This window comes from Hemicordylus capensis, chromosome 17 (assembly GCF_027244095.1).
Source record: "Hemicordylus capensis ecotype Gifberg chromosome 17, rHemCap1.1.pri, whole genome shotgun sequence".
Classification (NCBI taxonomy): Eukaryota; Metazoa; Chordata; class Lepidosauria; order Squamata; family Cordylidae; genus Hemicordylus; species Hemicordylus capensis.
Window position 1 is genome coordinate 2,135,942 of NC_069673.1, and position 26,255 is coordinate 2,162,196.

Below are 26,255 nucleotides of genomic sequence, written 5' to 3' on the forward strand. Positions count from 1 at the left end.
AAGAGGCACCTTTTAAACTTGGTGATTCTCTTGATTGAGCAGGGGGAGAGTCACTGGCCCTATCCGACCCCAGCACAGCATCCCTCCTGTGGCTGGTGCCTGTCCTATGTTTCTTTTTAAATCGTGAGCCCTTTGGGGACAGGGAGCCATCTTATTTACTTATTTATTATTTCTCTGAGTAAACCACTTTGGAATCTTTTGTTGAAAAGTGGTATTATTGTTGTTGTTGTTGTTATTTAATTATTATTATTATTACATTTATATCCCACTCTTCCACCAAGGAGCCCAGAGCGGTGTACTCCTCACAACAACCCTGTGAAGTAGGCGAGGCTGAGAGAGAAGTGACTGGCCCAGAGTCACCCAGCAAGTCTCCTGGCTGAAGGGGGATTTGAACTCGGGTCTCCCCGGTCTTGTTATTGTTGTTATCAAAAAAGAAACGTCAGGGGAAACACCAGCAGCGGCAGGTCTACACTGTGCTGGTTTAAACAGCTGCTCTCCCTGTGCTCAGTATGAGAACACCCTCACTTTACAAGGGGCTTCTTTGCCCAAGAGAGCCTGACCATGGTTCCCTGTGCCCAAAAGGACTCACAGTCTTAAAAAGACACCCGGGAGGCACCAGGAGCAGCCACTGGAGGGGCGCTGTGTGGGGGCTGGACAGGGCCAGTTGCTCTCCCCCTGCTAGAGAGAAGAGAGCCTCCATTTTGAGCAGTGCCCCCTTGCCCGCTTAGCAAGGGTGGTTCCTAAGCTGTGTCCTACAAGAAGTCCTCAAGTGGGGTCCCTGTCCCAAAGGCTGAAGTGTGGTGTAGTGGTTAAGAGTGCTGGACTAGGGCCGGGGGGACCCGAGTTCAAATCCCCATTCAGCCATGAGACTTGGCTGGGCGACTCTGGGCCAGTCGCTTCTCTCTCAGCCTAACCTATAAAGGTAAAGTGTGCTGTCGAGTTGGTGTCGACTCCTGGAGAGCACGGAGCCCTGTCGTCGTCTTTTGACAGAATACAGGAGGGGTTGACCATGGCCTCCTCCCGCTTTGAAAGGCGCCTCATGGTCCCGTTAGCAGAGGACAATTCTCTTCTAGACAGGCACCTTTCTCTCCATCTCTTTTAGTAAATCTGCCATTTCTCTCTCCCCCCCACCCCCTTCCAGGCCATTCCCTTCGGAGGAGACCACAGAGAATGAGGATGAAGTCTACAGGAGTTTGGAGGAACTGGCCGAGTAAGTATCCGACAGCATAACGAGCTGCCCCTGCAACAGCCTTTATGTGCAGAAATGAAAGCTTTTCCGACGGCTCCTTTAGCGCCATGCCCGGAAAGCCTCCTCCACTGCAATCAGTGTGTCAGGCTGCTGTTCAAAGGGGCAGAGCAGAGCCAGCAGAGAAGGGGCCCGCCCTGGACAGCATACCTCACTCCTCCTCCACCCGTTGGCAAGTTGCTTTCTGTGTTCACCTCTCATCACTTTTGTTGCATTTCCGTGTGCCCAGACTTGGAGACAGTGCCGGGGGATTAAGATCTAAAAGCCGCTGCCGTTAGACATACACGAGCGTGCGCATATTTGAGGAAAGGGATTTTATTTCATTTTCAAAGCTCACAGTCACCATTCTTCACACACATTAAGTATTAATTTGGGGTAAGCTGTCTCCCCCCCCCCCGATTTAATGGATCATCCCCGATTGTTACGAAGCCACGCATGGTAGCAGCTACGATCGCACTCTCTAATAGCGCACCATTTGTCACCTCGGCTCCCCAGTCTGGCGGCTGCTTTTATCTACACCAATATTTGCATTCCCAGTTCTCCTCCCTGTTCGCCTGCCGATCAATCTTCCGTTGCAACAGGCGTCCTTCAGGCTCCTGCCTGCAAGTCCACGGCACAGCACGCTTCTTCGTGCCTCAGAGGTCATTGGCAAAACTCACAAGTTGAGATCCTATCTGTCATTCCCCAGCTGAAGCCGGGTTGTGCAGGCGGCCGGAGAGCTGTGGCCCGGTTTGAGCTTTGCCTCGCCTGACATCTCAAGGAACCTGAGCTTTGATTCAGACACTTGAGATTTCTCTTCTTTACCCTGGATGAGCCATTTAAGGTTGGAGGCTGGCTGTTAGTGACTGGCTCCATCGCTAGTCGTTGGTTGGTTTAAAACAGGGATCCCCAATCAGTGGTCCTCTCGATGTTTTGTTTGTAAAAAAAAAATTTTCTATCCCGCTCTTCCTCCAAGGAGCCCAGAGCAGTGTACTACATACTTAAGTTTCTCCTCACAACAACCTTGTGAAGTAGGTTAGGCTCGAACTACAATTCCCATCATCCCCAGCTACCGTTTATTGGGGCTGGGGATGATGGGAGCTGTAGTTCAGCAACATCTGGCATGCCACAGGTTGGGAACCTCTGATCTAAAATGTTGACACCCCCACCCTCGAGTGCTGCTCGACTCAGGGTGAGCAACGGCAAGAGAGAGGGCAGGCCTTCATCTCCTGCTTGTGGTCTCCTCGGAGGCCACTGTGTGAAACAGGGTGCTGGACTAGATGGGCCTCCTTGGGCCTGATCCAGCAGGGCTGTCCTTATGTCCTTATGCATGCTTGCAGGCAGAAAGTCTCAGGTTCAGTCCCTGGCAGCATCTCCAGGTAGGCCTGGGAGGGACTCCTGCCTGCAACCTTGGAGAAGCTGCTGCCAGTCAGTGTAGAGAGTCCTGAGCTAGATGGACCAAGGGTCTGATTCGGTAGGAGGCAGCTTCCTCTGTTCCTACGAAAGCTCCAGTTTAAGCCCGGGTGATCCTGCTGTTTCTGCAACCTGCCTTGGGGATCCATGGTGCATTCCCTGTTCCCACTTCCCCGTTGAAAGTGCACTGCTCTTCTGTGGAGGGTGGGTGGCTTCTGGTAACAGAGGCTGGCTTCGAACTCAGGCTGCCGGCTGCTCTCCCCTGCTGAGTTGAAAGCCAGCGTTGACCCCAGACGGTCCCGGCTCAGAGAGGAGTGACACTTCCGTCTTTCTGCAGCGAAAGCTTAGCAAGCAGTTCTGGTGTTAGAACAACAGGAAGGAGGCCCCTCCGGAGGAGCGAGGAGATTTCTCATCCGCAGCTGCCCTCCTCAGATCTGGGCAGGTTAGGGAAACGATGGCCTCGGAATTGCCCCGAGCCAGCCCGAGAGCTAGCCGGAGGACCCTGGAGGCTCGGGTTCAGACAAAGCGAGGGTGACGGCGCTGTCACCAGCTCACAGAAGATGCTCTGGGATGATCCCATGCCAGGGATCACTAGGAAAGGGGCTGGAAGGAGGGCTGTGCCCATGCAGCGATGGCCACGGAATCCCCCAGATCCCAGCCGGGGTGGCCTTGATCAGCCAGTTATCTTCCAGCCGTCCTCATAGGGTTGTCCTGAGCTTAGCATGCCGTGGCCTGCCCTACCTTGCCTTCCTGGGGGGAAAGGCAAGATCCAGAATGTGATCAGTCCAGAGCAGAGAGCGCTCAGAGTCACTGGAAGGGCAAAGGTTTCTTTGAAGAGCTTGGTGGGGAGAAGGCGGTGATTCCACCTTGTGGAGGTCAGAAACCAGACTAGTTCTGGAAATCGAGTCCTGCCAGGAAGGCTTCAAGGAGGTGTGTCTGTTTAGCCTGGGGGAAAGAAGACTAAAGCCGGGGTGCTGGATCAGGCCCATCTAGTCCAGCACCCTGTTTCCCACCGTGGCCCACCAGATGCCTCTGGAGACCTGAGAGGAGCTTGTCTTCTCTCCAGCTGTTGCTCCCCTGCAACTGGTATTTAGGGGCATCTTGCCTCTGAGGCTGGAGGTGGTCTACGCCTCTTTTAAAGCCACCCAGGCTGGTGGCCATCGCCACATCCCGTGGCAGAGAATTCCATAGATTAATTATGTGCTGTGGGAAAAAGTACTTCCTTTTGTCGGTCCTAAATTTCCCAACCTTCAGTTTCATGGGATAGCCCCTGGTTCTAGTGTTGTGAGAGAGGGTGAAAAATTTCTCTCTGTCCACCCTCTCCACTCCATGCATGATTTTATAGTCCTCAATCATGTCTCCCTGCAGTCGCCTCTTTTCTAAACTAAATAGCCCCAGGTGTTGTAGCCTTGCCTCATAAGAAAGGAGCTCTAGGCCCCTGATCATTTTGGTTGCCCTCTTCTGCACCTTCTCCAGTTTGAAATGACAAGGAAGCAGGTTCAGGCTAGACACCAGGAGAAATTTCATAACTGTAAGAGCTGGTGGACAGTGGAACTGTCTGCCTCATGCAGTGGTGGCCTCTCCTTCACTGGAGGGTTTTGAGCAGAGGCTGATCTAGCAGATTCCTGCACTGAGCTGTGGGTTGAACTAGAAGGCCTCCCGGGGCCCTTCCAATTCTAACATTCTGTGATTGAGCTCCAGGTCAGACTTGATGTGCTTCCACCACCCTGAACTGAGAGGCTCATAGCTAGTTAGCTAGATTAGATTAGATTAGATTAGATTAGATTAGATTAGATTAGATTAGATTATTATGGTCCATTACCAGCCATCACAAAGCAGAAAATAAAAAACAGTACAGCACAGTATCCTACAACATGAAAGTAAACTTCGGTCTGCAATAACATTACACATTTGAGTGGCCACGTAGATTCTACATGATCCATGTAGATTTCTTTTCATTATTGGTACTGGCTAGCTGTTTACATATGCTACAAACCGTTGTGCAGAATCATTCTAGCCATATCGTTATGAGATGCTTGTATGCTGACCAGAACGGGGAAGCAAAGTGTAATATTCACTTAACCTGCCTGGAGTAGATACATTTTTTTAAAAAAGGTGCAATTAACTTCTGGCAGATATCCCAGTTACAAAAACACACCATTTCTAGCTCTCGCTCATTATCTCATTGAGAGCAGAGCTGGTCTTGTGGTAGCAAGCAGGACTTGTCCCCTTAGCTAAGCAGGGTCCACCCTGGTTTGCACTTGAATGGGAGACTTGCTGTGTGAGCGCTGGAAGAGATTCCGCTCAGGGGATGGAGCTGCTCTGGGAAATGCTGAAGGTTCCAAGTTCCCTCCCTGGCAGCATCTCCAAGATCGGGCTGAGAGAGAGAGACTCCTGCCTGTAACCTTGGAGAAGCCGCTGCCAGTCTGGGTAGACAATACTGAGCTATAAGGACCTATGGAATGACTCAGTATTTGGCAGCTTCCTATGTTCTTGTTACGCGGACATGTTCAACTTAAATGTGAGGTCTTCTGAAATCAGCCGTCCAGGCTCATAGCTGGCAATTGCCCTGAAACAGCTCCCTGAGATTGGAGGTTGGATGCAGAAAGCTCCTAAAAGGAGATGTAGTTTTTTCTCTTGTGATGCTGCATGGTGTCCTGAAATTTGGAGCTCTGTTCTCCTGTAATGTCAGGCTGTTAGTTTATTTAACTCCAGGTAGCAGCAGCTTCCTAGATCTCAGACCTTCTCCCAGTCCTTCTGCCTGAAATCTGCTTTTTCCTGGAGATTTCAGCCACTGAACCTGCGACCTTCTGCATTCTCTGGCCATGTGCAACAGGCCTTCCTTTTAATTAGCACTTTTAATTCATGTTGAAGCAGATTCCTGTACTGGACAGAACCTCCAGGGTCCCTTCCCACTCAAATTCTGTGGCTCTCTGTCACCCCTTCACCTATTTCTTTAGCCATCATGTTTCCACCTCTTCAGTGGCCTCTGTTTTGTTTTGTTTTTCCCCAGCGAGCATGATCTGGGGGAGGACATCTACGACTGTGTCCCGTGTGAAGATGAAGGGGACGATATTTACGAAGACATCATCAAAGTGGAAGTCCAGCAGCCCATGGTGAGAAACTTGCGAATGGAGAAGCCTGCGAAGGAAATCAGTTTATGGCAGAAATTCCCAAACTTGGGTTGCCAGGTGATGATGGTCTACAACTCCCATCATCCCCTAGGCACAATGATCGATGTTGACCAACATCTGGAAGCCCAAGTTTGCAAACCCCTGGGTCTCGGGATGGGATCTTTATTCTTTTTCAGTACCCCATTAGCTACTCTTTTTAGAAAGCAACAGGAGAAGGGCATCAGTGGAGGATTCTGGGAGGGTTCTGAGATGAATTGAGGGTCTTCCTGGAGCCACCTAATGGCGCAGTGGGGAAATGACTTGACTAGCAAGCCAGAGGTTGCCGGTTCAAATCCCCGCTGGTATGTTTCCCGTATCGGGCAGCAGCGATATAAGAAGATGCTGAAAGGCATCATCTCAGACTGTGTGGGAGGTGGCAATGGTCAACCCCTCCTGTATTCTACCAAAGACAACCACAGGGCTCTGTGCACGCCACGAGTCAACACCGACTCGATGGCACACTTTACTTTACTCCCTTCCACACCCAAAGAGAGGTAATGTGGATCTAGCACTGTGGCAAAACACCTGCTCTGGCCCCAGGTTCAAACCCCAGCATCTCCAGGAAGGGCAGAGACTGACCCCCATCAGAAATCGTGGGGACCCACTGCCAGGCTGACAAGCTAGGTCAACAGAGGGTGTGACTCAGTGTAAAGCAGCTTCGTATGTTTGGGGTGAAGTCCATAGCTAAGTGGTGTTCCTCTTGCTCTGCTTGCAGGAGGTCCTGGCTTCAGTCCCTGGTAGTATCTGCAGGTGGGCCTGGGATGGACTGCTTGGTCTACGTGGCTTAGAATTGCCTGCACTGACGGGCAACAGCAGAATTTCAGGCAGAGAAGGGTCTTTCCCATCTCCACCTGATGATGCTTCTGGGGAGTGGTCTTGTGATAGCAAGCATGAATTGTCCCCTTTGCATTTGAATGGGAGATTCAAAGATATTTCAGTGAGCATGAGCATATCTTGCCTGCAGAAGGTTCCAAGTCCCCTCCCTGGCCGCATCTCCAAGATAGGGCTGAGAGAGACACTCCTGTCTGCAACCTTGGAGAAGCCGCTGCCAGTCTGTGAAGACGATGCTGAGCTAGATGGACCGATGGTCTGACTCAGTAGATGGCAGCTTCCTGCGTTCCTGGGATTGAACCTGGGATCTTCCGCATGCACAGCAGATGCTGAGCCAATGAGCTTATGGCCACATGTGACATATCCAGCATACCGGCCTCCAGCGTATCGGCTTCCTCTCATACTGAATGAAATATTCAAATCTGGAGCTGCTAATATGGAAAAGGGCCCCTCCCTCCGGGAAACCGTACGCACACTGACCATCCTGACAGCTGTACCTTTTGGGTGGAGAAGCTGAAACCCTGGGGAGTGTTTTCTGGGGTGGAAGGCAAGGGAAGAAAAAGAGGCAGGCGGAGATAAATCTCTGAAGCAAGCACAAGAATAGCAGGCAGATGACAACCTGCTCCGACGGGCTGTCAGGTCGCCTTTCTCTGGGCCTGGGAAGTCGGGGCTGATGGGCCTGATCAATTCGCCAGCTGGGCCTGTTATTCTTGAAAGTATTTTTAGATTCCGGAGAGTGTTGACAGACCTTTGCAATGCAAGGCCTGAGATTCCTCTCCCAGGGGGTCTCTCCTTCCTCTTTTCGAGCTGCAGCTGAAGCTGGCTGTTAGAGTCACCCAGAGTTTGCAAAGATGACTGGGGCGACTTGGATGCCTCAGTGACTTCTGGCCAGGAGACAAGGAAGGCGCCGAGGAGGCAGCGTCTCGGCTCGAGAGGACCACACTGTGTTTGTAGAGTCGAAGAGGAATGGAAAGCGAAGGGTGGCCTTGCACATGGCTTCTTCCTTCTCCTTCATGTTGATGAGGCTCTTCTGCCTGTGCAGGAGTAGGGGGGTGCACGGAACCAGTTTGCTTGGTTCGGTTCGAGTCTGAACCAGGCTCGAACCGGACTGGGCATGTTTGGTTTTGTGCACCCTCGGTTCAGATTGAGTTCAAGCCGTTTCGGGGTTAATTTTTTTTTTATATAACTCACCACCTCTGGGGGCATTGCTGCAGCCATGGGGGGTGGTCTCTGGAGGTTCCCCCCACTCCCCCAGTATCATAACAGCCCAGTTTAGGTGGTTTTCGGCATAGTAGTTGCGGCTTGTTTCGTTACAGTGGCCGTTTTGGAGGCCACCGCACATGCACAATGGACACCTGTTGTTTTTTTTAAGAGTAAGTACCCCTGAACTGGCTGGGGGTGTTAGGCTTGATCTCAAGCCAAACCCCGGGGCGGGTTCGGTTTGAGGCCAGCTTGACATCGAGCCCTCGAACCGGGCCCATTTGATGTTGAGTCGATTCGAATTCAAACCGGCTTGCACATCCCTATGCAGGAGAAACGAGACCAGGACCTTTTCTAAACGCTGCTCTAATGCAGCTTCTCTAGACTTTGGCTGGGGGCGGGTGTGTGTGTGTGTGTTTTCATACGAGGGAACCCTTTACAGCAACATCAAGACAGCGAGAGAAGGTGCCCTGCTTACAGCCAACGGCATTCTTCAGCTTTGCTCCTGATGACATTTATTTATTCATTCATCGTATTCCCCCTATAAAATCAAACCAAATATCTAAAAAACCCAAATCATGTAAGAACAAATTAAAACTACCTTAATTAAAAGTTTTAAAACACTGTAAACGAAAAACTTGGATTAAACAGACAAAAACCAGATAACAAATCTGAAGAAAGACTTTCAAAAGTCGTTTAAAAAGGACCAGAAATGGGGGAGTTCTGATTTCTTTGGGAGTGCATTCCCGAGCCACAAGGCAACCCTAGAGAAGGCCCAGTTTTGGCCGGTGGCAACTGCAACCGGACCTCACCCGGTGATCTTAATAGGAGACAGGTCTCATGAAGAAGAAGGCACTCTCTCTAAGACCCACTTTTGAAATTTATTTAATGGTTCACAGTTACGGATTCGTGTGTCCTAAAAAAAAAGTAGCACTTTGGTTCAGTGCTCAGAACGGCTTAACTTTAGGCACTCCCTGCCATAGTAAAGCTGCCCGCTTGGGAAAGCTCCAGGGCAGCTCAGTTCCCCCCAAATTCAGCCCAATGTGGCTCTCAACACCTGTCCCTTTGGAAAATAAACAGTGTTTCTAGTCCTTGTGACTCTGAGCAGGGGCCTTGAGAACTGGAAGGTTACATGGCAGGCAAAAGAAAGCAACACGTTCCGTGGGGTGCCACGTGGAAGGCGTGCCACTCCGGGGAGGGGTCAAAGATTAGGCAGCGCCAGGAGCACCTTTTCAGATTTCAGGAGAGCATTTCGGCAGCAGACTGCTGGCTGGAGAGATGAGCACTCCTAAAGCCTTTCTCTGAAAGGACGCGGAATACCCACAGGGCATCTTGAACTGGCGACCTGAAAGTTGTTCAGTGGGGATGGAGTCTGTGGAGTCTGTGGGCCTCCCCCCAGATCTGGCCCAAGGCGGACGCTGCAGGCAGACCCCGCCAGATTGGGTGATCTGCTACTCTCCTGATCTCCAGTCCAGGGTTCTGGATCTGGCCTGCTCAACTAGGACAGAATCCAGGAAAGGTAGCATTGCAGCGTGGCCCGGAGGCGATCTCGTCCAGTCCCCCTCACAGTACAGGAAATCCAGAGCTAAGCGCCTCCCCAACAGGTGACTGTCAAACGCTCTTTCGAGACCTCCAGCAAGGGAGAGCCTTGCTCTAGGAAACTGATGCGAAGATCTGTTCTTGCTGGCTGTGAGCTACCTTTCCTTTCCTTTCCCCTCCCCTCTGCTGCGTAGAAGCTAGAACTGACACGTAGCCTGAATTAGGGGAAAGCGCTGGTCTTGTGGGAGCAAGCATGAATTGTCCCCTCTGCTAAGCAGGTGCTGACCTGGTTTGCATTTGGATGGGAGATTAGAAGTGTGAGCACTGTCAGATAGTCCCCAGAGGGGATGGAGCCGCTCTGGGAAGTCCCCTCCCTGGCAGCATCTCCAAGACAGGGCTGAAAGAGATTCCTGCCTGCAAGCTTGGAGAAGCCGCTGCCAGTCTGGGTAGACAACGCTGAGCTAGATGGACCAGGCTCCTGACTCCGAATATGGCAGCTTCCGATGTTCCTATGTTGCTACTTCCAAAGGGCGATAGGAATGCATGGAATTTCTGGGGATTCCATGCCTTCCTATGGCCCTTTGGAAAGAACCAAGGCTTTTTAGTGGGCATCCCTTGTCATTCATTTCAATATATTCACTAGAACACGTGCTTTGTATGCAGAAGGTTGCACGTTCCCTCCCCGGCAGCATCTCCACGATAGGGCTGAGAGATACTCCTGCCTGCAACCTTGGAGGAGCTGCTGCCAGTCTGGGTAGACAATCCTGAGCTAGGTGGACCAAGGGTCTGACTCAGTATATGGCAGCTTCCTATGTACCACTTTGGAACTCTGCCATGCAATTCTGCTGTAGAACTTGCTGGCTATGCAGCCTGTTATAGGTGCCCTTTGAGACCGGAAGGTATAAATCTGGTGCACACCAGCAATTGATCCATTTGTGGGGAAAGAGTTGTACCTCTCCTGCCCCTAGAATTGGAGGGTGGGCTTTTGGGAAGAGACAACCCTCCCTCCTTGAACACAGGATGGGTGCGGTTCTTTTAAAAGCAGGTGGCTTCTGATGCAACGTATATAATCATGCTTCATTTTGCTTGTCATCCCTGCATGCTTCAGATCAGATATATGCAGGTAAGTACCCAACTGCCAGTGAAATAGATTTTCTTCCTGGGGCTTTTTGCACACTCCATTAGCACACCAGATTCTGTACACTTGAAAACGCACAGCTTTGAATCCCCCTGAACTCAACATAATGTGTGAATGAGCCTGAAGAGCTGGGATGAGCGATGGGTTGTCAAGTGACAGGTGCATGTGTCAAGTGACAGGTGCATGTGTCAAGTGACAGGTGCATGTGTGAATCGGACCTGGGGATGTCAGGTGAGAGCAAGAGCCTCAGTCTGTGAACTGGTTAGCCCAGGGGTTAAGAACATAAAAACATAAGAACAGCCCTGCTGGATCAGGCCCAAGGAAGCCCATCTAGTCCAGCATCCCATTTCGCACAGTGGCCCACCAGATGCTGCTGGAAGCCACAGGCAGGAGTTGAGGACATGCCCTCTCTCCTGCTGTTACTCCCTCGCAACTGGTACCCAGAGGCACCCCGCCCCCGAGGGTTCTCAATCTCGAGTGCCCCAGATGTTGTTGGGCTACAACTCCCATCATCTCCTGCCACAAAGACCGGGCCGTTGCAGCAGGGGAGGATGGGCATTGTAGTCCAACAACATCTGGGGAACCCAAGGTTGAGAATCCTTGGGCTCACCCAGAATACGTGAATCCAATCTGCTTGGTTGCCTTCCAGATGCCTGTCACAAACAGTTTCAACGATGCAACATCCCCACCTGTCTGCTGCCTTCTGTGACGTCGATGGCTCTTTTCAGCCTCATGCACAGATGCCCCTGACACAAATAAATGGATTTTTAAAAAAATGTAGTGAAGACTGCAAAAAGACAGGCATGAGCTGTGGCAACTTAAGAGAGAGGTAGTTTTGGCGAAGAGTGTGGCTTCGTAGGTAAAGTCCAACTTTGGTCAATGGCCACTGGAAAGTTTGAAATCCTTCAGTCTGCTTCCATCAGTCAAGCAGTAGCTTCCAATAACCAGCTGGCCTAATGGCGCAGCAGGGAAATGACTTGAATAGCAAGCCAGAGGTTGCCGGTTTGAATCCTCGCTGGTATGTTTCCCAGACTATGGGAGACACCTCTATCGGGCAGTAGCGATCTAGGAAGGTGCTGAAAGGCATCATCATCTCATACTGCGCGGGAGGAGGCAATGGTCAACCCCTCCTGTATTCTACCAGAGACAGCCACGGGGCTCTGGTGTCACCAGGAGTTGACTCTGACTCAACGGCATACTTCACTTTACCTTTACCTACAAGGGATCCTGGCATTTCCCGCAACCAATTAGCGGGCAGTCTTCTGGAGAACAGAAGGTGTATTCCAATGCGTTTCGACTGGTATCGTTTTCAAGGAATGTTTTCACTGAACTGCCAGGAAGAGGGACTTCCTGGCAAGAATCCTGGCCAGACGTGCTTGCGGGAAAGTCCTCTTCCAGGCAGTTCAGTGGAAATATTCCTTGAGAACGATATCACTCGAAATGCGTTGGAATACACCTTCTGTTCTGTAACTGCTTTTTGTTTTGTCGCTGTGTCTGACATTGCCATTGCTGATATTGTCGCTGACACTGACCCACTATTTCAGGCCCATTCACATGTTATGTTCAACACCTGTATGACAAGTATACAGTGTACACAGGTACAGTTCTGTACACAGGTACAGCCATTCACATATTAAGCTGAATGCAGGTACAGAAGTACACTTCCTGTCTGTATTTATTATTATTTTACATTTTATATCCCGCTCTTCCTCCATGGAGCCCAGAGCGGTGTACTATATACTTGAGTTTCTCTTTCACAACAACCCTGTGAAGTAGGTTAGGCTGAGAGAGAAGTGACTGGCCCAGAGTCACCCAGCTAGTTTTATGGCTGAAGGGGGATTTGAACTCGGGTCTCTGCAGTCCTAGTCCAGCATTCTAACCACTACACAATGCTGGATCTCAGGTTCACTTTTAAAAAGAACCCAGGTATAGCCATTCACACAGATACATGCACATGTGTACAGAGGAGTGTACACTCGTTCAGCATAATTTCTGTATTGGGCTGAAAACAAACATCAGTTGGTGTGCCAAGCAGTGCATTATGTCGGGATATCCGTGACTGATTTCCCAACTCCTTCATTTCGTTGCTTTGTTTGAACTCGGACTATGGACTATGCCTTTTCAACTCAACTTTTGGAGATGGACTATGCCTTTTCAACCCAAAGTTCCACATTTTATAGACGAAGTGTGCTTTATGGTCAGTGCATTCTATACTCAGTGCTAGGGCTTCCCAATCTTGAGTCCTTAGATGTTGTTGGTCTACAACACCCATCAAACCCTGCCACAAAGACTGTTCTAACTGGAGATGTGGTAGTTTTAGCCGAGCATCACCTGTGTGGACCCAAGGTTGGTAATTCATGGGGATGTTTGTAACCCTTTCCTTTGAGGCCAGTTTCATATTTACCTGAATCTAAGACTAGATTCCCCCCCCCCAAAAAAAATCTGTGATGTTATAAATTGGGGGTCGGGGGAATCTTAAATTCAGAGTCTTCTTCCTTTTAGATAACTACAGGTATAGCTTGTATTTTGCCTCTGTTTTCTAAGCTGGTCTTCTTAAATTTGGAGTCGTCTTCTTTGCAGGTAAATACATCATCTGCAGGCATCCATCTCCCACTCTGGTTCACTACTCAAATTAAAAGCTCCCCCCCAGCTACATTTAGTTAGAAGAAGAAGAGGAGGAACCCTAAGGATCAGCCAGAGATCATGTCGTTTGGCTCCCGAGTTTGACCTATGCATGCACAAGGTTCAGGTTCAGATTTTACCCCCAACAGAAAGAGAAATTGCTGCCTTGAATACCAACATTCAGAGCACACCCAAGAGCCCCTAAGTCAAAGTAGGTCACAGCCGGGCCGTGGAACCAGCACCCGGGAGAGAATTCCCACTCGCTAGAGTGCTTGTCCGTTCCAGACAAGCTGCTCCGGGGTACTCAAGACGTTTGTTGTGTTTCCCCTAGAAAATGGGCATGACAGAAGACGACAAGAGAAACTGCTGCTTGCTAGAAATCCATGAAACGGAGGCCAAATACTATAAGACGCTGGAAGACATAGAAAAGGTGAGTGCCCGGGAGGGTCCTTGGTGTTTGCTGCTGCATGGCTGTCATTTCTCTTACATAGGACAGCCCATGAATGTATAGACCAGGCTTCCCCAAACTGCGGCCCTCCAGATGTTGCTGAACTACAACTCCCAGCATCCCTAGACACAATTTTTTTGTGGCTGGGTATGCTGGAAGTTGTAGTTCAGCAACATCTGGAGGGCTGCAGTTTGGGGAAGCCTGGTATAGACACTTGGATAGCTCCCTGATGCCTCAGCGGGGAAATGACTTGACTAGCAAGCCAGAGGTTGCCGGTTCGAATCCCCTCTGGTGTGTTTCCCAGACTACGGGAAACACCTCTATCGGACAGCAGCGATAGAGGAAGATGCTGAAAGGCATCATCTCATAATCTCATCATCGCGGGAGGAAGTAATGGTCAACCCCTCCTGTATTCTACCAAAGAAAACCACAGGGCTCTCTGGGTGCCAGGAGTTGACACCGACTCAACTGCTTTTCCAAACTGAGATTTAACATAGTTTCGCTACACTTAGGCTGGGGGGCAAGTTCATACGAGGGACCCATTTACAGCCGTGTCAGGAGGCACCGTCCAGACGACCAGTGGCATTATCCAGCTCCCCTCCCCCCAATGATTCACAGTTACTGCACATTACGTGTGTCCTTAAAAAGTACCACTTGGGCACAATGCTCAAAACGGCGGAACTTTAGGCACTTCCTTCTGCCGCAGTAAAGCTGCCCGCCTGGGAAAGCTCTTGAAGATATTCATAACGGGTGGGCTGCAAACCTAATAAATATACAGGTGGACCTCGTTATCTGCAGATTCGCGTATCTGCGGTTGGGAAAAATTCACCCGACCTCAGTATACGTGGGGGGACGGGGACATGGCAGCCTCGCGTATCCACGAGTCAGAGGTGGCTGGAAATGACCGCAGAGGTCATTTCCAGATGCCATTTTCCTCAACAGAGCCACAAAATGTCTCCCATCTTCGTTTAAAAAATAGGGGGGGCAATGATGATTTCCAGCTGATTTTGGGGCAATTTGGGGCCACAGCACAACTCAGGGAGAGCAGCAGAGCAAGGTAAGAAGCGAAATTTGACTGATATCCAGCCGGCCAGGAACCTAGCCCCTGCAATCCTAGGGGTTCCCTTAACTCAATATTCCTGGTTTCCACCTCCGTGGCTGCAGCCTGGAACAGAACCCCCACAAATATTGAGGTCCACCAGTCATATAATGACTGAAGCTGTTCACGGAGGTGTTTTTAAACAGGGGGCTTTGCTCCTCAGCAGCTGTCTCTGTCCACCCTTGGAGACCCTCTCCAGAGCTGGGTGCCTTCTGAAAGGAGAAAGAGATTTTCACCTTGCTGTTTTGTCTGCTGCGGCATTTTTGGACCCTCTCTGCGACGTCAAAGGACACTTTTGCCGCCTCCTTGCCCTTCCCACCCTGGTCCTCCAGGACTTCCCCAAGGCCTCACCATTCTTGCCACGTGGCCCGCATGATGTCTCCCCGATAACGCCAATTCCTGCCGGCTCCCTTATCGTGGCTTGATGGCTTTCAAGCGATAGGGAAGGAAATCCATTTATCTCGGCTTCTCGCCGGCGCCGTCTTGTTGTGGAGACTAATTGGATTCAAAGAAACATTCTGCTCCGCGCATTCATGGCTGTTAATTGGTTTTGATGAACTATGGGTTGGTTCTTGCTTCAAAAAGAAGAAGGTGAAGGCTCCAGCTGTATTATGGGGCCCTGCCAAGTGCCGGGGAATAGTGATTACTTTTCCCTTTGGTGATTAGCAGTTGAGTAGAAGCAGTAGAAGCAAATAAAATAAAATTTATTTATTTATTTAGGGGGAAAATGACTCTGGCTATGATTGGCTTTTCATTTCCTTGATGGAAAAAATGTGCAAGTGAATAAGATGGAAGGACAGAGAGACTTCACCTATTGAATGTTGTCCACGGGGCCGTTGAAATTTGAGAATGATATTCCTCTGCCCCCAACACAGTTTTGTCAGTTCACCCTAGCTGTTTCTTATGCCTGTTACTCTTCCCCAAATTCCTAACGGGTGCCACCTCTCATCCCTCCTCCAAATCCCTCCTCCTTACCCAACCTTTTAATAAGACTTTAGCTGGGGCAGTATATTGATGTTTAAGCAAGCAAGCCCTTGGCAGAAGCTGTTTGACATTGGAACAGCCTGCCTCATGCAATGGCAGACTCTCATAGGAACATAGGAAACTGCCATATACTGAGTCAGACCCTAGGTCCATCTAGCTTGATATTGTCTACACTGACTGGCAGCGGCCTCTCCAAGGTTGCAGGCAGGCATCTCTCTGAGCCCTATCCTGGAGATGCTGCCAGGGAGGGAACTTGGAACCTTCTGCCTGCAAGCAGGCAGGTGCTTTTTCCTAGAGCGGCCCCATCCCCTAAAGGAAATATTTTCCAGTATTCACATGTAGTCTCCCATTCAAATGCAAACCAGGGTGGACCCTGCTTAGCAAAGCGGACGATTCCTGCTGGCTGCCACCAGACCAGCTCTCCTCTTCCTCACTGGAGCTTTTTGGCGTTTCTCAGAGATGCAGCGGCAGAGTCCTGCACTGAGAAGGGGGTTGGACTAGATGACCTTCAAGATCCCTTGATTGACATCTTAATCCTCTCCCGGGCTGGAACAAAGGCTGTGAATGCATAACTGAATGTACTCAAAACCCATCCCTTGTTCCCTCTCCCTCGCCTATCAAGAGCCTGGACCTCCACCTATCAGGGAGGCTGTAGCAGATTTCTCCACTGAGCAAGGGGTCAGACTAGAAGACCTCCAAGGTCCCTTGCAGCGCCAACATTCTGTGATTCAGTTGCCTTCTCCACTGTCAAAATGTAGATTGTTTGCTTCCTGGGATAGCTCCTGGTTTGTTTGTATTGCTCTGTGAAGCACCATAACCTGACATACAAACAAACAAACAAAGTGGTAGTTAAATATGAAATCCTTTTGTATGCTGTCCATCTCAAAATAGCCCAGTGCTGAAATCAAATATTAGTTTGGCCAAACATTTGGAGAATATCCAGAGAGCCTTTGACATGAGCATTTGCATACAGGAGAGCAATTGAGGGGGTAGGAACCATAGCTTTGCATGCAAAAGGTCCCAGGTTCACACCCTGACCCCTCCAGGTAGGACAGGGAAAGACCCTGCTGCCAGTCAGTGCAAGGAATACTGAGCCGCATTGACCAATGATCAGACTCCGTATGAGGCAGCTTCCTACATTCCTAGGGTCGGCTTTGAAACTAATTTCCATCCCCTTCCCTGCCGTCTGGCATGGCAACACTCCAGAAAAAGGCTGAACCATGTACCTCTCCGGCTCAGTCCCAGGCTGGCAGCATTTTCAGGCAGGGCTGAGGGAGGATCGCACCTCAAACCCTGGAGAGCCGCTGCCAGTTAGTGTCGCTAGGTGGACGCAGTAAAAGGCAGCGTCCTGTGTTTCTACAGGTAGATTAGGCCAGGTGGATTCGACGCTTTAACATTCTTGGTTGACTCAAACCTCCTTTGGGCCACTTGAGTGATGAAGCCAAACACTTGAAAACAAGTGACAGGCTTTTCGAGTGCTGGTCCTGCCCACTCCAGCAGCCTCTCCTCTGCACACCTCGCGCTCTTGTGCCAGATCCAGAGAGCGGAAGATCTCCAGTTCCAAGGAGAAGGTCTCCGGGGCCACGCGCTGCTTTTCATGGGCAGAGCAGAGCTGCAGATGGTGTGTGGCAAAGCCCCACTGTGAGTGCAGGCCAGAAGGGGGCTGCATCCCACCCCCTTGAATTTGGAGAGCTTGGATTTGGGAGGAGAGCTGGTCTGGTAGTGAGCACGGATTGTGCCCTTTGCTAGACAGAGACTGCCTTGGTTTGCATTTGGATGAGTGGCCACAGGTGAGCACCGTCCGCTGCGAGATCGCCTTTGAAAGTTAGTTCCAAAGCCGACCCTAGGAACGTAGGAAGCTGCCCCATACGGAGTCTGATCACTGGTCAGTCTGTCTCGATATTGCTTTCACTGACTGGCAGCAGCTCCCCAAAGTGGAACTTCCCCCAAAGTGGAACTCTCTGCCACAAGATGTGGTGACGGCCAACAACCTGGATGGCTTTAAGAGGGGCTTGGATACCTTCATGGAGGAGAGTTCTATCAACGGCTACTAGTCGGAGGGCTATAAGCCACCTCCAGCCTCAGAGGCCCCTCATCCCAACTTCACACCTGGAGTTTATGTCTTGATACTGTATCGTTTGGGGGATTTGTTTAGAATAAACCAAGACTGGTTGTTCCAGGCATCATGACCGATCTTATATTTATTTATGTATATGTTGCTTAAAATGTTTTATAAACAGCCTTGGGATTGTTTTAATAAAGGCGGTATAGAAATCTAACAATACAAATACAAATGCCAGTTTCAGGGGAGCAACAGCAAGAGAGAAGGCATGCCCTCAGCTCCTGCCTGTGGCTTCCAGCAGCACCTGGTGGGCCACTGTGCAAAACAGGATGCTGGACTAGATGGGCCTCCTTGGGCCCGATCCAGCAGGGCTCTTCTTCTGTCCTTAAGTTTGAGGCAGGAGTCTTTCCCTGTCCTACCTGGAGTTGTCGGGGTGTGAATTTGGGAACTTTTGCATGCAAAGCTATGGTGTATCCCCCATCTCAATTGCTCTTCTGTATGCAAATGCCCATGTCAAACGCACTCTGCATATTCTCAAAATCTTTGCCATTTGGGAAGGGGGCCGTAGCTCATTGATAGAGCATCTGCTTTGCACGTAGAAGATCCAGGTTCACTCCATGGCAGCATCTCTAGGGAGGGCTGGGAAAGGATCCCTATCTAAAAACCTTGGGAGATGCTGCCAGTGTAGACAGTACTGAGCTAGATGGACCAATAGTCTGACCCTGTATAAGGCTGCTTTCTAGGTTCCTTTCTGGTGCAGCTCTGCTTTGAATAATTTCCCCCTCTCTAGCTGCTGCACAAGTCCAGCATGTAGGGGATGAAATATGCGGCATTTGTTTCCATTTCCACTTTTCATCTGTTTCAATTTTGCCTTTTGCAGAATTACATGAATCCACTACGGCCGGTCCTGACTCCACAGGACATGGAAGCGATATTTATCAATTTGGAGGTACTGCCGTCTCAGTATGAACCCTTAAATCTCTTACTCTTTCTGTAAACTGCTGGTGCTTTCCCCTGATTTAAGAAGCCTGGGTTTCAAGTTAAGTTCCACGGCACATTATCATTCACTTTAAGGAGAAGGCTCCACTCCCTGGCAAGAAAGATCTAGTCATCTCCTCTGCTTGGCTGAAGCATTTACACAGACAGACCAGCTGACTGGATAGGTTGGGATGGTGTCACCATCTCTTGGAAGTGAATCCTGTCTCGGGCTTTCTCTGGCCCTTGGTGGGTTTGATTCTTCTGATAAGGAAGGTGCTCCAGGCCCCTGATCATCTTGGTTGCCCTCTTCCACACCTTTTCAAGTTCTACAATGTCCTTCTTAAGATATGGTGACCAGAACTTTATGCAATACTCCTAATGTGGCTGCACCATAGATTTGTATAAGGCCATTATAATATTAGCAGTTTTATTTTCAGTCCCCTTCCTAATGATTCCTAGCAAGGAATTAGCCTTTTTCACAGCTGCTGTGCATTGAGTGGACACTTTCAATGAGCTGTCCAGCACGACCCCAAGATCTCTCTCCTGGTCAGTCACTGACAGCTCAGATCCCATCAGTGGATATGTGAAATTGGGTTTTTTTGCCCCAATATGCATCACTATACACTTGCTAACATTGAACCGCATTTGCCATTTTGTCACCAGCTCCCCCAGTTTGGAGAGATATTTTTGGCACTCCTTACAATCTGTTGTGGATTTCACTACCCTAAATAGTGTAGTGTCATCTGCAAATTTGGCCACATTGCTGCTTACCCCTGTGTCTAGATCATTTATGAATAGATTAAAAAGCACCGGTCCCAGTACAGATCCCTGGGGGACCCCACTTCTTACTTCCCTCCATTGTGAAAACTCTCCATTGATCCCTACCCTCTGTTTCCTATCCTTCAACCAGTTACCGATCCACACATGAACCCGTCCCCTTATCCCATATCTGCTAGGTTTACTCAAGAACCTTTGGTGAGGAATGTTGTCAAAAGCTTTTTGGATGTCTAAGTATACTATGTCAACTGGACGACCTTTATCTACATGCCTGTTGACACTCTCAAAGAACTCCAAACGGTTAGTGAGGCAAGACTTGCCCTTGCAGAAGCCAGGCTGGTTCTCCTTCAGCAAGGCCTGTTCTTCTGTATGCTTAACGATTTTGTCCTTAAGTATGCTTTCCATCAATCTACCCAGCACCCAAGTTAAACTGACTGGCCTGTAATTTCGGGGATGCCCCTGGATCCATTTTTTGAAAATTGGAGTCACATTGGCTACTTTCCAGTCCTCTGGTACAGATCCTGATTAGAGGGACAAGTTACATATTTTCGCTAGGAGATCAGAAATTTCACAACTGAGTTCCTTCAGAACTCTTGGATAGATGCCATCTGGCTCTGGCGATATCTTAATTTTTAGTTTTTTCAAGACAGTTTAGAACATCTTTCCTTGTCACCTCGAATTGGCCCAGTTCAGCCTCTGAGGCTGAGAAACTCAGTTCCGGAGCGGGTCCGTATCCTCCATCATGAAGACAGATGCAAAGAACTCATTCAACTTCTCTGCAAACTCCTTCTCTTCCTTAGTAACCCCTTTCACGCCCTCATCATCTCAGGGGCCAACCGCCTCCCTGGCAGGTTTCCTGCTTCTGATATATTGAAAGAAGTTTTTGTTATCTCCCTTGACCCTTCTAGCCATCTGCTCCCCAAACTCTCTCTTTTGCTTTCCTTATTTTATCCTTGCATTGATTTTGCCAGAGTTCATGTTCCTTCCTGTACTCTTCATTTGGGTGGGACTTCCATTTTACCTCACTACTGCTGGGCTGCCCCTTAAGACCTAATTATTACTGTGTGATTCATGCACACAACTCCTCTCACTGTCCAACCTTCAGCCCGAAATGCATACTAGTCCCAATTCAGTTTAAAGACACTTTCCCCCTCCCACCGGAGGCCCTGAGTGTTAATGATGGCTCAATTTCTTTGTTTGAAGGAGGCAGCAAATTCTGTTTTATTTCCTTCATAGGGGCATAAGAAAAACGTTCTCCTGTTATTTTGAGTTGTTCCAAATTTCCGAATTCGTATGCTTCATTTTTAGGACCTCATTAAGGTGCACTTCAATTTTCTGCGATCCATTGATGTCGCCATGATGTCTGGAGGGAGCAGCTTAGCCAAAGTCTTTCTGGAATTCAAGGAAAGGTAAAATGGCAGCTGAGGAGGGAGAATACACTTATTAGGGTCCTGTGTGCCACCCGCTGCTTTGTGTTCTGGCCTCCCATCAGAGCACGCAGAGTGAGATGTTGTACAAGCCTGCTCAAAAACGCCTGCCACATCCATGAGGGCTAGAAACTTAAATATAATCAACAGTGGAGATGTCCAGGTTGCCAAATGCTGTGCCAAGGTGTCAGGAGTCCATACTCACATGCCATACTTATGCCATTCTCAGAAACCTGAGCCTTTTGCAGGTCACACGGGATGCTAAATCCTGCCCGAAAGCAAAGCAGAAGTAAACCTTGACCTGCTTGTCCTATTAGAAGGCTGAAGTTATTCCTTGTGGGCTTTGCTGTCAAGGAAGGTCAGGCACATGGCAGATTGCAGTGATATGTCTCTGTTTGGCAAATCTCCACATACCCAGGTTACATTTCAACTAGCGTAATCACCAGATATCTCCTAAAGCAAATTTCTCAGGGGGGTTTTGTGCGTGCCCAATTTCAGTCATCCTGTTCCAAATCGCTGAGCCCGCAAATCAAGGGTTTCATTTGGAGCTCCAACCACTGAGACGCTCCAGAAAGGCATTCCTGTTAACTTGACAGCAAAGAGAGAGAGTGTGTGTGTTGTGGCTCACAGAAATTCTGATTTACCCTCAGAGGATTTTCTGGGGATGGTGGTTTCGACATAAGTATGCAGCCAAGTTGGCAGGAAGGAGGCAAAGACGATGCAAGCGAAAGGAAAACATTAGTAAATGTCATAGGAACAAAGGGAGCTGCCATCTGCTGTCAGACCCTTGGTCTATCTAGCTCAGTATTGTCTTCACAGACTGGCAGCAGCTTCTCCAAGCTTGCAGGCAGGAGTCTCTCTCAGCCCTATCTGGAGATGCTGCCAGGGAGGGAACTCAGAACCTTCTGCATGCAAGTATGCATATGCTCTTCCCAGAGCGGCCCCATCCAGTGTTCCCTCTAACAGGGATTCCCAGATGTTGTTGACTACAGCTCCTATAACCGAACTGGGAAATCCAGTTTTGTGCACATCCCTAACGAATGGATGTAAATGTCCGTGAATGTGAGGCCAATAATTTCTCCACTTCCCCACCTCTCTGCAGGCTGTTGATATACGGCGAATACTGTAGCCGCATGGAATACGCACAGACCACGCTCAACCATCTCATGGCCAACCGAGAGGACGTCCGGCAGAAAGTCGAGGTGACCACCGTATTTACTCAAATAGAATGTGACTCCTGAATTTAAGACGACCCCCTTAAAAAAGAAAAACAAGTTAAATAATGTTATCACTGCATTGACCCCAATGGAAGAGGATTCTGAATTTAAGACGGGCTCCTAATTTTTACTACTACTACTGCTACGAATATTTATATATGCTTTTCAACAAAAGTCCCCAAAGTGTTTTACATAGAGAAATAGAGAGAACTTTGGGCCACTCCCCCCAGCTGTTTTTCGACTACAACTCCCATGATCCCAGCCACAGAGGCCAATAGCCAAGGATTATGGGAGTTGTAGGCCAACATCTGCAGGAGGGCTGAAGTTGAGCAGCCGTGAGATAAATAAATAAGATGGCTCTCTGTCCCCCAAATGGCTCACAGTCTAAAAAAGAGACAGAAGATAGACCCCAGCAACAGCCACTGGAAGGATGCTGTGCTGGGGATGGATAAGGGCCAGTTGCTCTCCCCCTGCTAAATGAAAAGAGAATCAACACTTTGAAAAGATGCTTCTGGACACTTAGCAGGGGGTTAGGCTTACTTTTGTTGTTGTTGTTGTTGTTGTTGTTACATTTATATTCCGCTCTTCATCCAAGTTGTCCAGAGCAGTGCACACAGACAGAAAGCTCCTTTGGGGAACTTCTCCGCAAGAATGGGCACGGATGTATTTTCTCTCTTTCCTTTTTCTTTAGGAATGTACGTTGAAAGTTCAAGATGGGAAGTTCAAGCTGCAGGACCTGCTGGTGGTCCCAATGCAGAGGGTTTTGAAGTATCACCTCCTGTTAAAAGTAAGGCGCTTTCTCCACCAGAGTTCGGGCATATTCAGCCATTTCGTTCATCTGAAATGTACAAAGGCGCTCCAGGAAGCCGGAGTGCTTTCTGAATGGAGAAAGGCTAAAGAGGCATTTGGGGCTTTTGAGTCCACCCAAAGAGATGGCTTGGGAGAACTGGTCTTGTGGCAGCGAACATGAATGCCCCCGTTTGATAAGCAGGGTTTGCCCTGGTTTGCATTTAGATGGGAGACTACATGCGTGAGCACTGTGAGATATTCCCCTTAGGGCATGGGCCTGCTTTGGAAAGAGCACCTGCTTCCTTGCTTGCTTGCTTGCTTGCTTGCTTGCTTGCTTGCATGTAGAAGATTCCAAGTTTCTTTCCTAGCAGCTCCAGATAGGGCTGAGAGAGACTCTGCCTGCAACCTTGGAGAAGCTGCTGCCAGTCTGGGTAGACGATGCTGAGCTAGATGGACCAATGGTCTGACTCGAGCGCCTAGAGCACCTTCCTTATGAGGCAAGGCTACAACACCTGGGGCTATTTAGTTCAGAAAAAGGACGAATGTGGGGAGACATGATAGATGCATGATAGATAAAATCATGCATGGTGTGGAGAAAGTGGACAGAGAGAAATTCTTCTCGCTCTCACATAACACTAGAACCAGGGGTCATCCAATGAAATTGATTGCCCGGAAATTTAGGGCCGACAAAAGTACATTTTCACAGAACACATGATCAACTTGTGGAACTCTCTGCCACAAGATGTGATGATAGCCAACCACCTGGATGGCTTTAAGAGGGGTTTGGATAACTTCATGGAGGAGCGGTCTCTCAACAGCTACTAGTCGGAGGGCTATGGGCCACTTACAGCATCAAAGGCAGGATGCCTCTTGAGTACCAGTTGCAGGGGAGCAACAGCAGGAGGGATGGCATGCCCTCAACTCCTGCCTGTGGGCTTCTCAGGGGCGTCTGGTGGGCCACTGCGTGAAGCAGGATGCTGGACTAGATGTGCTTCCTATCTGCTTTGCATGCAGAAGGTCCCCAGTTCAATCCCTGGCAGCATCTGCAGGTAGAGCTGGGAGAGATTCCTGCCTGAAGCCTTGGAGAGCCGCTGCCAGTCAGTGTAGACAATACTGAACTCGATGGGCCAAGGGTCTGACTCAGTAGAAGGCAGTTTTCTATGTTCCTAAGTTGTAAGGCAAATATAATATTAATCGAATATTGTGATGGAGAAAACGGTCTCCATCTCTCACAATACTAGGATTTGGGACCACTCCGTAACATTGTTTGAGCAGGAGATTCCGAGATCACGGTTATGTTTATCCTCACAACAACCCAGTGAGGTAGGTTAGACTGAGAGAGAAGTGGCTTTCCTGGAGTCGCCCAGTGAATTGCATGGCCGAAAGGTGATTTGAACTCAGGTCTCCCCAGTCCTAGCTCAGCACACGAACCACTGCATTGCAACTGGCTCACACAAACTTTTCCACACGTACGGGGGCTGAGCCCCACCCTTGTAAACAGGTGCAGGGGTTTAGCCTGGGCCCAAGTGCAGCCCTGATCCGTCCTCTTCCCAAGCACTCTTCAACACCCCTTTCCAACAGGGGATATATAATCCCACTCGATGCAGAAGGGCCAAATTTATTTTATCCCTTTTTTCTCTCTTGTAAGCATTAATGGCATAATTACTCCAGCTCCTTAGTGTGACAGAGTCTTCTGAAGCGCAGCGTGACCCAGGCGGATTCTGCATTGTTCGCCACGAGAGGCAATTAATGGATGGGAAATAAGCTTGCAAATAATCTGATTATGTGTGAAATTCCTCCTGACAGTTCTCAGTTAACGGGGGCACTCAAAGCCCCCCACCCACCCACCCGCTGGCGATTCTGTGGCTGGAGATCTTGGACCCCCGTTCCCCAGCATGGTCCCCATTCAGACATTAGAGAGGTCTGTACACAGGGAAATGTTTTTGTGTGAATGACGGTCCGTGAGTTCACTTTAAAGGTGAACCTGAGTACAGGCCCCCTAAAACGCAACGTATTGATAGGAAGCACACAGCATTTAACATAGCAGATAAATGATATCTATCTATCGATCTATCGATCTATCGATCTTATTTATCTATTTTATTTATTTATCTATCTATCTATCTATCAATCAATCATATTTGTACACCGCCCCAAACTTTTGTCTCTGGGCGGTTAACCATAGCATAAAACCAGTTAAAAACATATACAAAAAACTTAAAACAATTTAACAATTTAAAAATAAACCAGAGATTAAAACCCCCCAAAGATTTAGGAACCTGAGAAAGCCTGGGTGAAAAGATGGGTTTTCAGGTGTTTTTTGAAAATTGCCAGAGATGGGAAGAATCGTATCTCAGCAGGGAGCGCATTCCACAATCTTGGGAATCTATCTATCCATCTATCCATCTATCCATCTATCCCTCTGTCTGTCTCCCTACCTATCTAGCTATCTAGCTATCATTAGGAACATAGGAAACTTCCATTTACTGAATGACACCCTTGGTCCATTTCAGATCTCACTCAGGATTGTCTTCACAGACTGGCAGTGGCTTCTCCAAGGTTGCAGGCAGGAACCTCTCTCAGCCCGATCTTGGAGATGCTGCCAGGGAGGGAACTGGGAACCTTCTGCTCTTCCCAGAGCGGCCCCATCCCCTGAGGGGAAGATCTCACAGTGCTCACACATGGAGTCTCCCATTCAAATGCAAATCAGGATGGACCCTGCTTAGCCAAGGGGACAAGTCATGCTGGCTACCACAAGACCAGCTTTCCTCCCATATTTGTACATCACCAAATATAAGATATTATAATATAATTCTGCAACAAAGCCGAATTAAAAACCTTAAAACAAGTTAAAACCACAAGGCTAATCAGAAGTTCCCTCTTCCTTGGAACACTCTTTCTCCCCCGCATTCATTCAGCCCCCTCCCTGGCTGCTTTTAAGGCAAGACACACCTGTTTTGCCAGGCATTTGCCCTTTAAAATTTTTTTTAAAAAATTGATTGTTGGTATTTCTGTTGTTCACTGCCTAGAGTCTTTGGAGGAGGCAGTATACAAGAAGTTCCAATCAGTCAATCAATCAATCAATCAACAAAGTCTACACAAGTCTATGCACTTAATCCTAATCTGTGGAACTCTCTGCCATGGGATAGGGTGATGGCCTGTAGCTTGGATGGCTTCAAAGGGGGCTTAGACAAATTCGTGGAGGACTGGGCTATTAGTGGCTACTAGTTTTTATGGCTACAGGCAACCTCCAGCCTCAGAGGCAAGATGCGTCTAATACCAGTTGCAGGGGAGCAACAGCAGGAAGAGAGAGGGCAGGCCTTCACCTCTTGC

The 26,255-nt window shown here is 49.1% G+C and overlaps 1 protein-coding gene across 7 annotated transcripts in view; it reads left to right on the forward strand.

Moving 5' to 3' along the window:
• VAV2 (vav guanine nucleotide exchange factor 2) overlaps positions 1–26,255 on the forward strand; it is a 268,700-nt gene that overhangs the window by 203,433 nt on the left and 39,012 nt on the right. For 4 of the 7 annotated variants that reach the window (XM_053282181.1, XM_053282176.1, XM_053282177.1 and 1 more), the window contains exons 4-11: positions 1,142–1,210; positions 5,652–5,754; positions 10,490–10,504; positions 13,473–13,571; positions 18,615–18,683; positions 20,798–20,898; positions 22,019–22,118; positions 22,825–22,920. In XM_053282181.1, coding sequence (XP_053138156.1) covers positions 1,142–1,210; positions 5,652–5,754; positions 10,490–10,504; positions 13,473–13,571; positions 18,615–18,683; positions 20,798–20,898; positions 22,019–22,118; positions 22,825–22,920 — 652 coding nt within the window. The remainder of the gene's footprint in view (positions 1–1,141; positions 1,211–5,651; positions 5,755–10,489; positions 10,505–13,472; positions 13,572–18,614; positions 18,684–20,797; positions 20,899–22,018; positions 22,119–22,824; positions 22,921–26,255) is intronic. The other 3 variants (XM_053282179.1, XM_053282178.1, XM_053282182.1) reach the window with 1 other exon arrangement.